The sequence below is a fragment of the Oryctolagus cuniculus genome, chromosome 5, assembly GCF_051225735.1.
Source record: "Oryctolagus cuniculus isolate XC-2025 breed Fujian yellow rabbit chromosome 5, ASM5122573v1, whole genome shotgun sequence".
Taxonomy (NCBI): Eukaryota; Metazoa; Chordata; class Mammalia; order Lagomorpha; family Leporidae; genus Oryctolagus; species Oryctolagus cuniculus.
In genome coordinates, this window is record NC_142871.1 from 225166 (window position 1) to 235641 (window position 10476).

At 61.2% G+C, this 10476-nt stretch overlaps 2 protein-coding genes across 17 annotated transcripts in view; one reads left to right on the top strand and one right to left on the bottom strand.

The window, feature by feature from the left end:
• FAM120B (family with sequence similarity 120 member B) overlaps positions 1-973 on the bottom strand; it is an 84532-nt gene extending 83559 nt beyond the window's left edge. For 6 of the 16 annotated variants that reach the window (XR_011388893.2, XR_011388882.2, XM_070074535.2 and 3 more), the window contains exon 1: positions 178-317. Coding sequence is in view for 7 of the 16 variants with exons in the window: in XM_070074535.2 (XP_069930636.2) it covers positions 178-192 (15 nt within the window). In the remaining 9 variants the exon portion in view is untranslated. Of the gene's footprint in view, positions 1-177 lie in introns of all 16 variants that reach the window. The other 10 variants (XR_016233523.1, XR_016233519.1, XM_070074544.2 and 7 more) reach the window with 7 other exon arrangements.
• On the top strand, positions 893-9503 carry DLL1 (delta like canonical Notch ligand 1). Its single transcript, XM_008251971.5, has 11 exons — positions 893-1025; positions 1150-1443; positions 1974-2034; positions 2147-2404; positions 3602-3662; positions 4107-4237; positions 4344-4513; positions 4631-4847; positions 7716-8520; positions 8637-8754; positions 8837-9503. The coding sequence occupies exons 1-11, from the start codon at positions 972-974 to the stop codon at positions 8840-8842; spliced, it is 2175 nt and encodes a 724-aa protein (XP_008250193.1). The 5' UTR covers positions 893-971; the 3' UTR covers positions 8843-9503.
• Positions 9504-10476: the final 973 nt, after the last annotated feature.

Consider the following 10476-nt stretch of genomic DNA (forward strand, 5'->3'; position numbering starts at 1 on the left):
GCGAGGGGCCCGCGCGGAGGGGCCCGGGCGGCGGCACCAGCTCCGCGAGCGCAGCGAGTCTCGCCGCGAACGTTTCGCAGGAATGTAAATGAGCGCGTTTTGTGTGGGACTAGCGGAGGGGAGGGGGCGGGGAGGGTGGGGGCGGGGAGAGGGTTGCACATTTTACAGCTCACTGACCATTTGGCGATCCATTGAGCGCAGGGTTTGGAAAAGTGGCTCCTTTGTGGCCGCGCTCGCCAGGCTGGGGGGCTGGCCATTTGCATCTCATCAGCCATGCGGGCGGCCGGCGCGATATAAGCGCGGGCGCAGCGCAGCCGCGGCCAGGGCGCAGCGGAGACCCGGCCGGGGCGGAGCGGTGAGGGCAGCGCGCAGAGCCGCCTCCCACGCCCGGCGAGCCTGTGCGCGCCGCCGCGGATGGCATTGGCTGGATTCGGCGGAAAGACGCGGGCCTTGGCGGTGGCGCAGGAGAACCGGGCGCCGAGTGCTCGGTGACACGGCCGACCCCGGGCCGCCGCCGCCGCCGCGGCCGCCGGCGCCCAGGTCCCCTCCGTGCTCGCCGCCGGATTATCGCCTCGCCGGGATTTCTAATCGGCTCGGAGGCTTCCTCCGCAGCGCCCTTGGGAATTGGGCTGGCCGTGGGGACGCCTCCGCTCCCTCCCTCTTCTCTCTGAAGACGCTCGAGACAAAACCAGGAAGCCGGCGACCCTAACCCACTCGCGGATTGGAAGGAAGAGGAGGGAAACTGAAAGCGGCGACCTCCCGAGCGAGTCTTTCCTGCCCCGCGCCCAGCGCGGCCCGCAGCCCCGGAGCGCGGACCGGGGACAGCAGCCTGGGCCGGGCGGAGACGACCCCGAAGAAAGAGCCTGGAGCCAAGCAGGGCGCTCTCGTGCCGCGTCCGCCCCGCTCGCGTCCGCTGCCCTTTCGGGAGGACGAGAAGGGGACACCACAGGGCGAGCGCGTCAGGGGGTGCCATGGGCCGTCGAGGCGCGCTGGCCCTCGCCGTGGTCTCGGCTCTGCTGTGCCAGGTGGGTTTTCCGGTGGGAACCGGGGCGCGCGGCGGACCCGAGAGAGGGTCGAGCGCACGCCGTCGACCCCAAGGGGCCCTCCCTTGGCCAGCCCGGCGGCTCACGCCCCCTCCTCCTCCGCCAGGTCTGGAGCTCGGGGGTCTTCGAGCTGAAGCTGCAGGAGTTCGTCAACAAGAAGGGGATCCTGGGGAACCGCAGCTGCTGCCGTGGGGGCGCAGGGCCGCCGTGCGCGTGCCGGACCTTTTTCCGCGTGTGTCTCAAGCACTACCAGGCCAGCGTGTCGCCCGAGCCGCCCTGCACCTACGGCAGTGCCGTCACGCCCGTGCTGGGCGTCGACTCCTTCAGCCTGCCCGACGGCGCGGGCGCCGACCCCGCCTTCAGCAACCCCATACGCTTCCCCTTCGGCTTCACCTGGCCGGTGAGGGCGGCACCTGCGGGCGCCAGGCTGGGCTGGGAGCGGGGCGGGCGACGTACCCCACCTGCCCGGGCTCCAGGCGCGTAGCGGGGCACCCCCGCGGGAACCTCGGAGACTCCTGCTCCACGCAGGCAGGGGGCGCCCTAGGGGGCCTCGCCCGCGGCGTCGACCCCCGGGTCGGGAGTGACCGGGCCGTGGCTGCACCGGGTCCTCCTGGGGGTGAGATGCGAGGAGGCCAAAGCCCGGATGGTTCTCAGACCCCGGTATTTCCGTGCCCCGCGCCAGACGGGCCCACGCGGGGACAGTTCTCCTGGCCCTGCGCCTCGCCCACCGCGCGGGTCCCCTGCTATGCGCACCTTAGGACCCGAGTTCCTTCGCTAAGGGCCAAGCCTAGGCCGGAAGGCGCCCTTTGAAAGTTCTTGGCCTTGGGGGAAGGGAGGCCCCTCTGCAGCCTCGGCTCTGGCTAGGGCATCCCGAGTGACTTGGGTTTTGCTTTGTTTTGTACATTTCCGGCTTACCTTCGGTTCTCCCAGGGCACCTTCTCCCTGATTATTGAAGCTCTGCACACAGACTCCCCGGATGACCTCGCCACAGGTAAACACAGACCCCACCCCCACCCCCAGGAACAGCGCTGTGTTCTCCACAGACGGTTCTGTGGCTTCTCTGTGGGAACCAACACCCCCCACCACCACGTTTTCCCGTCCAGAAAACCCAGAGCGGCTCATCAGCCGCCTGGCCACACAGAGGCACCTGACGGTGGGTGAGGAGTGGTCCCAGGACCTGCACAGCAGCGGCCGCACCGACCTCAAGTACTCCTACCGCTTCGTCTGTGACGAGCACTACTACGGGGAGGGCTGCTCCGTGTTCTGCCGGCCCCGGGACGATGCCTTCGGCCACTTCACCTGTGGGGAGCGGGGCGAGAAGGTCTGCAACTCTGGCTGGAAAGGCCAGTACTGCACGGAACGTGAGTCCCTCCCGAGGGACCCCGGGGTCCTGGGGGGGCTCTGAGCCCAGGGAGCAGGGAAGCTGCCTCCCGGCCAAGGAGCACTTTCCAGGCAGGGCCAGAGGTCAGGAAGTGAGGCTTGTGCTGCCCAGGGCGTGTGTCGTGTGTCGGGGAGGGAGGGGAGGAAGGAAGGGAGGGACGGGCCGGAGTGCGGGGCTGCTTCCAGGAGTCCCCGTGCCGTGACAGCAGCCGAAGCTCCCTCGCAGTGGCACATGGGACTGGCACGTGTGTGTGTGTGTGTGTGTGTGTGGAGAACACCTCCGCTCCAGGGACTAAAGAAGCTGGCACTGGCGCACCTGGACCTCTGTGGGCCGCTGTGCAGCTGTTGGGGCCCGCAGGGGCCCAGAACCCCTGAGAATGTGGGCAGGGAGGGGCTGTGACTTGTGCCTGGGGGGAGGGTGTGTCTTCACCTGCCTGGAGTGCCAGCCATCCTCCTGCGGGGCTGAGCTGCTTCTGTTTAAAAACCTGTGGAGCTGCTGGTGACTGCGTTTCGTAACCAGCAGAGTGAGCCAGCTCAAAGCCTCAGCCGCTGCCTCGGGCCCCTCCGGGGCACCCCCACCCTGGCTTTCTCCTTTCCTGTTCCCCGGCTGGGCTCGGGGTAGCCAGGAACTGAAACTTTCTTTTTATTCAAATACCGGAGTCCCAGCTCGCGTGCCATAGATTAGATCTCTCGGGATGGGCGGCCAGGACGCCTGCCTGCTCTGGCAAAAGCGCGCGCGCGCGCGCGTGTGTGTGTGTGTGTGTACACGCTGGGGGTGTGTGGGGGGTGGGGACGTGGGGCGGGGGAGGCGGCATTGTTGTGCCGGGGCAGCTGCTGGGAGAGAAGACACAATGGAGCAGCTGTCCTGCCCTGGCACCCTGCATGCCAGCTGTCCACTCTTATCTGCACTTTCTGGGATATTAAGAGGTGGAGCTTTGTGCATAGAACTGGGAAGTGGGGGAGGGGAGGGGAAGACTTCTGACCCTCTCTCAGAAGAAAAGGGGATGGGGTGGGGGTGGGGGCTCCGGAGAGCCCTTTTGTCCTGGAGCCACTGTGCTGAGAGGAATGCCGTCCCTGGGCTGAGGAGAGTCCGGAGCCAGCAGGCGGGTGGGCCGGGCCCCCACAGGCAGGGCTGGGACTCGCGGGTGGGCTCAGTTCTGTCTGTTTTTGGCTCGCAGCGATCTGCCTTCCGGGGTGTGACGAGCAGCACGGCTTCTGTGACAAGCCCGGGGAGTGCAAGTACGTTTGCAGGGGCTGTCCTTTGGGTTTGTGTGTGGCCTTGTCCGGGTGTTGGTGAGGCATCCCCAGGTGGTGGGAGCACTCAGCAAGGTTAGGTGGGCGGTGTTTCTACTTAATAAGTACTGGGAAATGTGTAAGGTCGTGGGCTTGCACTCAGGCTTGCTCCACGATGGTTATAAAAATTAGCAGGTAGCAGATAAAAAAGAGTTGGCACAGAAAACGCGAGTTCACCTCAATGCTGGAATTGCGGAGGGGGCGAGGCTGCTCTCCTGAACCAGAGTCGGAGCCTGCTGTGTGTGGGGGGAGGTAGACAGCCCAGGGTCAGGCGTTGAAGGCCCCCCAGGTGACGTGTCTGAGGCCCCAGGGTTTATTGGTGCTCCTGGAGGGTGGACTGTGGTATGTGAACGTACCGTCAGCCTCACCTCAGTGTGCTCTTTCCCCAAGGTGCAGAGTGGGCTGGCAGGGCCGGTACTGTGACGAGTGCATTCGATACCCAGGCTGTCTCCACGGCACCTGCCAGCAGCCCTGGCAGTGTAACTGTCAGGAGGGCTGGGGGGGCCTCTTCTGCAACCAAGGTAAGGGCAGCCTGGATCCCCTGTGACGGGGTCCTGGAACAAGAGAGTCTCACTGCATTTGACACTGAGTCTCCTGTCCCCCTCTTTCCCTGTCTGCCCCTGGCAGATCTGAACTACTGCACACACCACAAGCCCTGCAGGAATGGAGCCACCTGCACCAACACAGGCCAGGGCAGCTACACCTGCTCCTGCCGACCTGGGTATTCCGGTGCCAACTGCGAGCTGGAGATCGACGAGTGTGACGCCAGCCCCTGCAGGAACGGTGGGAGCTGCACGGTGAGGCGGGGGTCCGTGGCGTCTCACGGAAGCCTGGGAGCCCTGGGCCCAGAGCGAGCCCGGAGTGTGTGTGGTGTGGAGCGGTTTTGGCAAGTGTTCTCTGATCTTGTCACACAGGACCTAGAGAACGGCTATTCCTGCACTTGCCCTCCTGGCTTCTATGGGAAAGTCTGTGAGCTGAGTGCCATGACCTGCGCCGACGGCCCCTGCTTCCACGGGGGTCGCTGCTCTGACAACCCGGAAGGGGGCTACACCTGCCGCTGCCCCGTGGGCTACTCCGGCTTTAACTGCGAGAAGAAGATGGACCACTGCAGCTCTTCACCCTGCTCCAATGGTGAGGGCAGAACCCCTGATCGGTCAGAGACTGCCGGGCTTAGCAGGTGCCCCATGTTCCTATGGAGGTCGTTGCTTTGTGAGTGCCTTGTTTGTGGGTTTATGCAGTCGGGGGTTCTCTGTGGAAGCCGTCCTCTGCCTGGGAATGCCAGGGGGCCAGAGAGGCAGGCCATGGAATGGCTCGCTCAGGGCCACGGAGACTGCCCTTGGCCCAGGAGGTCGTGCTCGCTGGGAACCCAGCCAAGCCCAGGTTCACACCTTTGCCCAGTGTAGCCCCTGCTCGTGTGCAAGGGCCAGGGTGCCTAAAGCAAACCCACAACCAGGGAGCTGGACCCGGATGGCCCAGATCAGGCCCGGCTCAGTGGCCGACCCTGGGGGTGAGCATGGTGTCCTCGGTCAGTCTTTGTTCCCATGTGTACTGGGGTATGGTGCTGACCGCCCCCTGTCAGGTGTGTGTTGAAGCTCAGCACAGCTCAGGGTTCCCAGCAGCGCCCGTCAGAGCATGGCTGCCCGGGACGCACTGGCTCTTGCTTTTGCTTCTGATTTGTGCTTTGGGACCTGTAGTCCTGCAGCAGCCTCATCTTGGAGGTCAGAGAATGTGTTTGTTGCCTTCAGCAAGGGTTTGTTCAGGACACAAGCTGTCTGGCTTGGCTGGTGTCTCCTGGTGCCTGACACAGATGCAGAGGCTGTTTCAGGATATATGTGGAGCACACAGTGTGACTGTTCCTATGCCTGTGTCTGGGGTTCACATTAGGTCAGGGTGTGTGTGGAGGACATGGTGTGATTGTTCCTGTGCCTGTGCCTGTGGGTCAATGTGACATCAGGGTGTGTGTGGAGGACACAGAGTGACTGTTCCTGTGCCTGTGGGGTCTGTGTGACATCAGGGTGTGTGTGGAGGACATGGTGTGATTGTTCCTGTGCCTGTGCCTGTGGGTCAATGTGACATCAGGGTGTGTGTGGAGGACACAGAGTGACTGTTCCTGTGCCTGTGGGGTCTGTGTGACATCAGGGTGTGTGTGGAGGACATGGTGTGACTGTGCCTGTGCCTGTGTCTGTGGGGTCTGTGTGACATCAGGGTGTGTGTGTAGGACACGGTACGACTGTTCTTGTGCCTGTGTCTGTGAGGTCTGTGTGACATCAGGGTGTGTGTGGAGGACATGGTGTGACTGTGCCTGTGCCTGTGTCTGTGGGGTCTGTGTGACATCAGGGTGTGTGTAGAGGACATGGTGTGACTGTGCCTATGTAGTATCTGTAGGGTCCATGTGACATCAGGGTGTGTGTGTAGGACACGGTGTGACTGTGCCTATGTAGTATCTGTGGGGTCAGTGTGACATCAGGGTGTGTGTGTAGGACATGGTGTGACTGTTCCTGTGCCTGTGGGTCAACGTGACATCAGGGTAGTAGAGGACACAGAGTGACTGTGCCTGTGCCTGTGGGGTTTGTGTGACATCAAGGTGTGTGTGGAGGACACGGTGTGACTGTTCCTGTGCCTGTGGGTCAACATGACATCAGGGTGTGTAGAGGACACAGAGTGACTGTTCCTGGGCCTGGGCCTGTGGGGTCTGTGTGACATCAGGGTGTGTGTGGAGGACACAGTGTGACTGTGCCTATGTAGTATCTGTGGGGTCAGTGTGACATCAGGGTGTGTGTGTAGGACATGGTGTGACTGTTCCTATGTAGTGTCTGTGGGGTCTGTGTGACATCAGGGTGTGTAGAGGACACAGAGTGACTGTTCCTTGCCTGTGGGGTCTGTGTGACATCAGGGTGTGTGTGGAGGACACAGTGTGACTGTTCTTGTGCCTTTGCGGTCTGTGTGACATCAGGGTGTGTGTGGAGGACACGGTGTGATTGTTCCTGTGCCTGTGGGTCAACGTGACATCAGGGTAGTAGAGGACACAGAGTGACTGTGCCTGTGCCTGTGCCTGTGGGGTCTGTGTGACATCAGAGTGTGTGTGGAGGACACAGTGTTACTGTTCCTGTGTAGTGTCTGTGGGGTCCATGTGACGTCAGGGTGTGTGTAGGACACGGTGTGACTGTTCCTGTGCCTATGTCTGTGGGTCAGTGTGACATCAGGGTGTGTGGAGGACATGGTGTGATTGTTCCTGAGCCTGTGCCTGTGCCTGTGGGGTCTGTGTGACATCAGGGTGTGTAGAGGACACAGAGTGACTGTTCCTGTGCCTGTGGGGTCTGTGTGACATCAGGGTGTGTGTGGAGGACATGGTGTGACTGTTCTTGTGCCTGTGACTGTGGGGTCGGTGTGACATCAGGGTGTGTGTGGAGGACACAGAGTGACTATTCCTGTGCCTGTGTCTGTGGGGTCAGTGTGACATCAGGGTGTGTGTGTAGGACATGGTGTGACTGTTCCTGTGCCTGTGTCTATAGGTCTGTGTGACATCAGGGTGTATGTGGTAGATGCACCATAGCTGTTCCTGTGCCTGTGTCTGGGTTCACATGATGTCAGGGTATGGGGACACAGTGTGACTATTCCTGTACTGTGCCTGTGGGGTCCATGTGACATCAGGGTGTGTGGAGGACACAGTGTGCCTGTGCTTGTGCCTGTGGGTTCACATGATGTCAGGGTATGGAGGACACAGTATAAATATTCCTATGCCTGTGTCTGTCGGGTCCATGTGACATCAGGGTGTGTGGAGGACACAGTGTTCCTGTGCCTGTGTCTGGGGTCCTTGTGACATCAGGCTGTGTGTGGTTGACGCACCATGGCTGTTTCCGTGCCTGTGCCTGTGGGTCCACGTGACATCAGGGTGTGTGTGGAGGACAGAGTGACTTTCCTGTGCCTGTGTCTCTGGGGTACACATGAGTCAGTGTGTGCAGAGGACACCCCGTAACTGCTCCCACCCTTGTGTTCCAGGTGCCACCTGCATGGACCTTGGCGATGCCTACCTGTGCCGCTGCCAGGCTGGCTTTTCTGGGAGGCACTGTGACAACAACGTGGATGACTGTGCCTCCTCCCCATGTGCAAATGGGGGCACCTGCAGGGACGGTGTGAACGACTACTCCTGTACCTGCCCCCCGGGCTACACAGGCAGGAACTGCAGCGCCCCCTTCAGCAGGTGCGAGCATGCACCCTGCCACAACGGGGCCACCTGCCACGAGAGGGGCCATCGCTACGTGTGCGAGTGTGCCCGGGGCTACGGGGGCCCCAACTGCCAGTTCCTGCTCCCCGAGCCGCCCCCGGGCCCCATGGTGGTAGACCTCACGGAAAAGTTCGTGGAGGGCCAGGGCGGGCCTTTCCCTTGGGTGGCCGTGTGTGCCGGCATCGTCCTCGTCCTCATGCTGCTGCTCAGCTGTGCTGCTGCCGTCGTGTGTGTCCGGCTGCGGCTGCAGAAGCGCCGACCGCCTGCCGACCCCTGCCGGGGCGAGACGGGGACCATGAACAACCTGGCCAGCTGGCAGCGGGAGAAGGACCTGTCGGTCAGTGTCGTCGTCGGGCCCACGCAGATCAAGAACACCAACAAGAAGGCGGACTTCCACGCGGACCACGGTGCCGACAAGAACGGCTTCAGAGCCCGCTACCCTGCGGTGGACTATAACCTCGTGCCGGACCTCACGGGTGGTGAAGCCCGCAGCAGGGACGCTCACAGCAAGCCGGACGCCAAGGGCCAGCCCCAGGGCTCTGCCGGGGAGGAGAAGGCTGCCCCGGCCACACTCCGGGGGTGCGTGCTGCGGCTGGGAAGGCGGGCGCGGCGGGACGGCCTCCTGGGGCGTTGTCCTGCAGTCTCTGGCCCGTGCTTTCCCACCTTCACTGGGGTTCTGTCTGGGTTTCTTGTAGAGGAGAAGCAACTGAAAGGAAAAGGCCAGAGTCCGTCTATTCCACTTCGAAAGACACCAAGTACCAGTCGGTGTACGTCATATCAGAGGAGAAGGACGAGTGCGTTATTGCCACCGAGGTCAGTGCGGCCTGCCCGGGGCGGAGGCGGGGAGCCGGGGCGTCCCAGGGCTCGCCTGAGCTCACTTCCCTTCTGTCTGCAGGTGTAGACTGGAAGCGATGTGGCAAAATTCCCATTTCTCTGACATAAAATTCCAAGGATATATGCCCCAACGGATGCTGCTGAAAGAGGAGAGGGAGGCCCTCCGTGGACTGCTGCTGAGAAGCTCACTCCAGACCGAGCTGGTTCTCTTCCCAGGTCGCAGAGGCACCCCGGCGCGCGGCCGGTCGCGGGCCGGCCGCCGCGGCGCTGCCGTCTATGCCGCCCCATTGCACTATGGACAGTCGCTTTTAAAGGAGTATGTATTTAAGGAGTGGCGTGGTGACCACGAGACGCATGCACTGCCTGAGTGTACCTTTTGGATTCCTGTGAGCCAGTCTGTTCTTGAACTAGAAACACAAACACTGCCTTTATTGTCCTTTTTGATACTAAAATGTGTTTTTCTAGATGGAAAAAATGTGTTATTTTTTGATTTGTAAAAATATTTTTCATGATATCTGTAAAGCTTGAGTATTTTGTGATGTTCATTTTTTATAATTTAAATTTTGGTAAATATGTATAAAGGCACTTCGGGTCTATGTGACTATATTTTTTGTATATAAATGTATTTATGGAATATTGTGCAAATGTTATTTGAGTTTTTTTACGGTTTTGTTAATGAAGAAATTCCTTTTTAAAATATTTTTCCAAAATAAATATTATGAACGGCACCACAGGTGTGGTTGCTCCGTCGCCCCCTCCCTGGGCACCCCTGCCCGGCCCGTCCTGCCCCCCGCCTCTGTCCGTGGAGCGGCTGCCCCCAGGAGGCGTGTGTCTGTCTCCAGAACAATACTCAGAGTAATGCTCAGGCCTTCACTGGTTTGTAGCTAATTTAAAAACCTGAGTTGCCTTTTACTGCAGTGCCCTGAGTGGCACCAGGTCCTGGCCCCTTCAGCCACCCGACTGCAGTCCGGCGCAGCCCCGCAGCTGTGCACCGCGGCCCAGGGCCCGGGGCGGCGGGGCGGGGATTTGCTGTGCTCATCTCAAAGGTGAGGAAATGGCTGCGAGCGGGCAGTTCCTTGCTGAAGCGGTCAGCGTCCAGTTCCGGCAGTGTGGTCCCAGCCCCCGTTTAATTCCTGGCCATTGTGGGGGACCCTGGCAGTGCAGAGGGCAAGGCTGCATCTGCCGTGTCTCCAGTCTCGGCAGAGCCAGGGTGTGTCGGGGGTGCCGCTTTGCCCCCCAGCCTGGTTCTCGTGCATCGGCCTGGAGCACTTGGTCTCAGCTCCACTATCACCTTCTGACTTGGGCAGGGAACTGAAGACTGACGACTTCACCTGTGTTCAAACAAATGTCCCGTGCCCGCCCCATGAAGAACCTCGAAGTACTGTCTGTCCTACCTGTACAATCAGGAAGTGACCTGCCTGAGGTGAGGCTGGTGCCGCCAGCCTTTCTGCTGGGAGCCAGGGTCTGCAGGGATGTCCACCCTCCACGGCCCATGGTTACGCACAGACCAGCACGGTAGCCATGCTGTGCTCTCCCAGGAAAGCAGGAACAACAGGCACATCAACCGGACAAGGCAGAAAGCTCAGCTCCTGGGCGGGCTCAAGCCCTGGCTCCACTTCTGATTCCAGCCTCCTGCCACTACACACCTGGGAGGTAGTCGCACACCTGAGTCCTACCCACGAGGGAGACCTGGATGGAATT

What these genes read in the sequence shown, in the direction of transcription:
- DLL1 (XM_008251971.5), top strand. Translation starts at nt 972, where the DNA reads ATGGGCCGTCGAGGCGCGCTGGCCCTCGCCGTGGTCTCGGCTCTGCTG. An exon ending in CCCGGATGACCTCGCCACAG is followed by an intron (nt 2,035 to 2,146) that starts GTAAACACAGAC and finishes TTTCCCGTCCAG; the next exon opens with AAAACCCAGAGCGGCTCATC. An exon ending in GGAACGGTGGGAGCTGCACG is followed by an intron (nt 4,514 to 4,630) that starts GTGAGGCGGGGG and finishes CTTGTCACACAG; the next exon opens with GACCTAGAGAACGGCTATTC.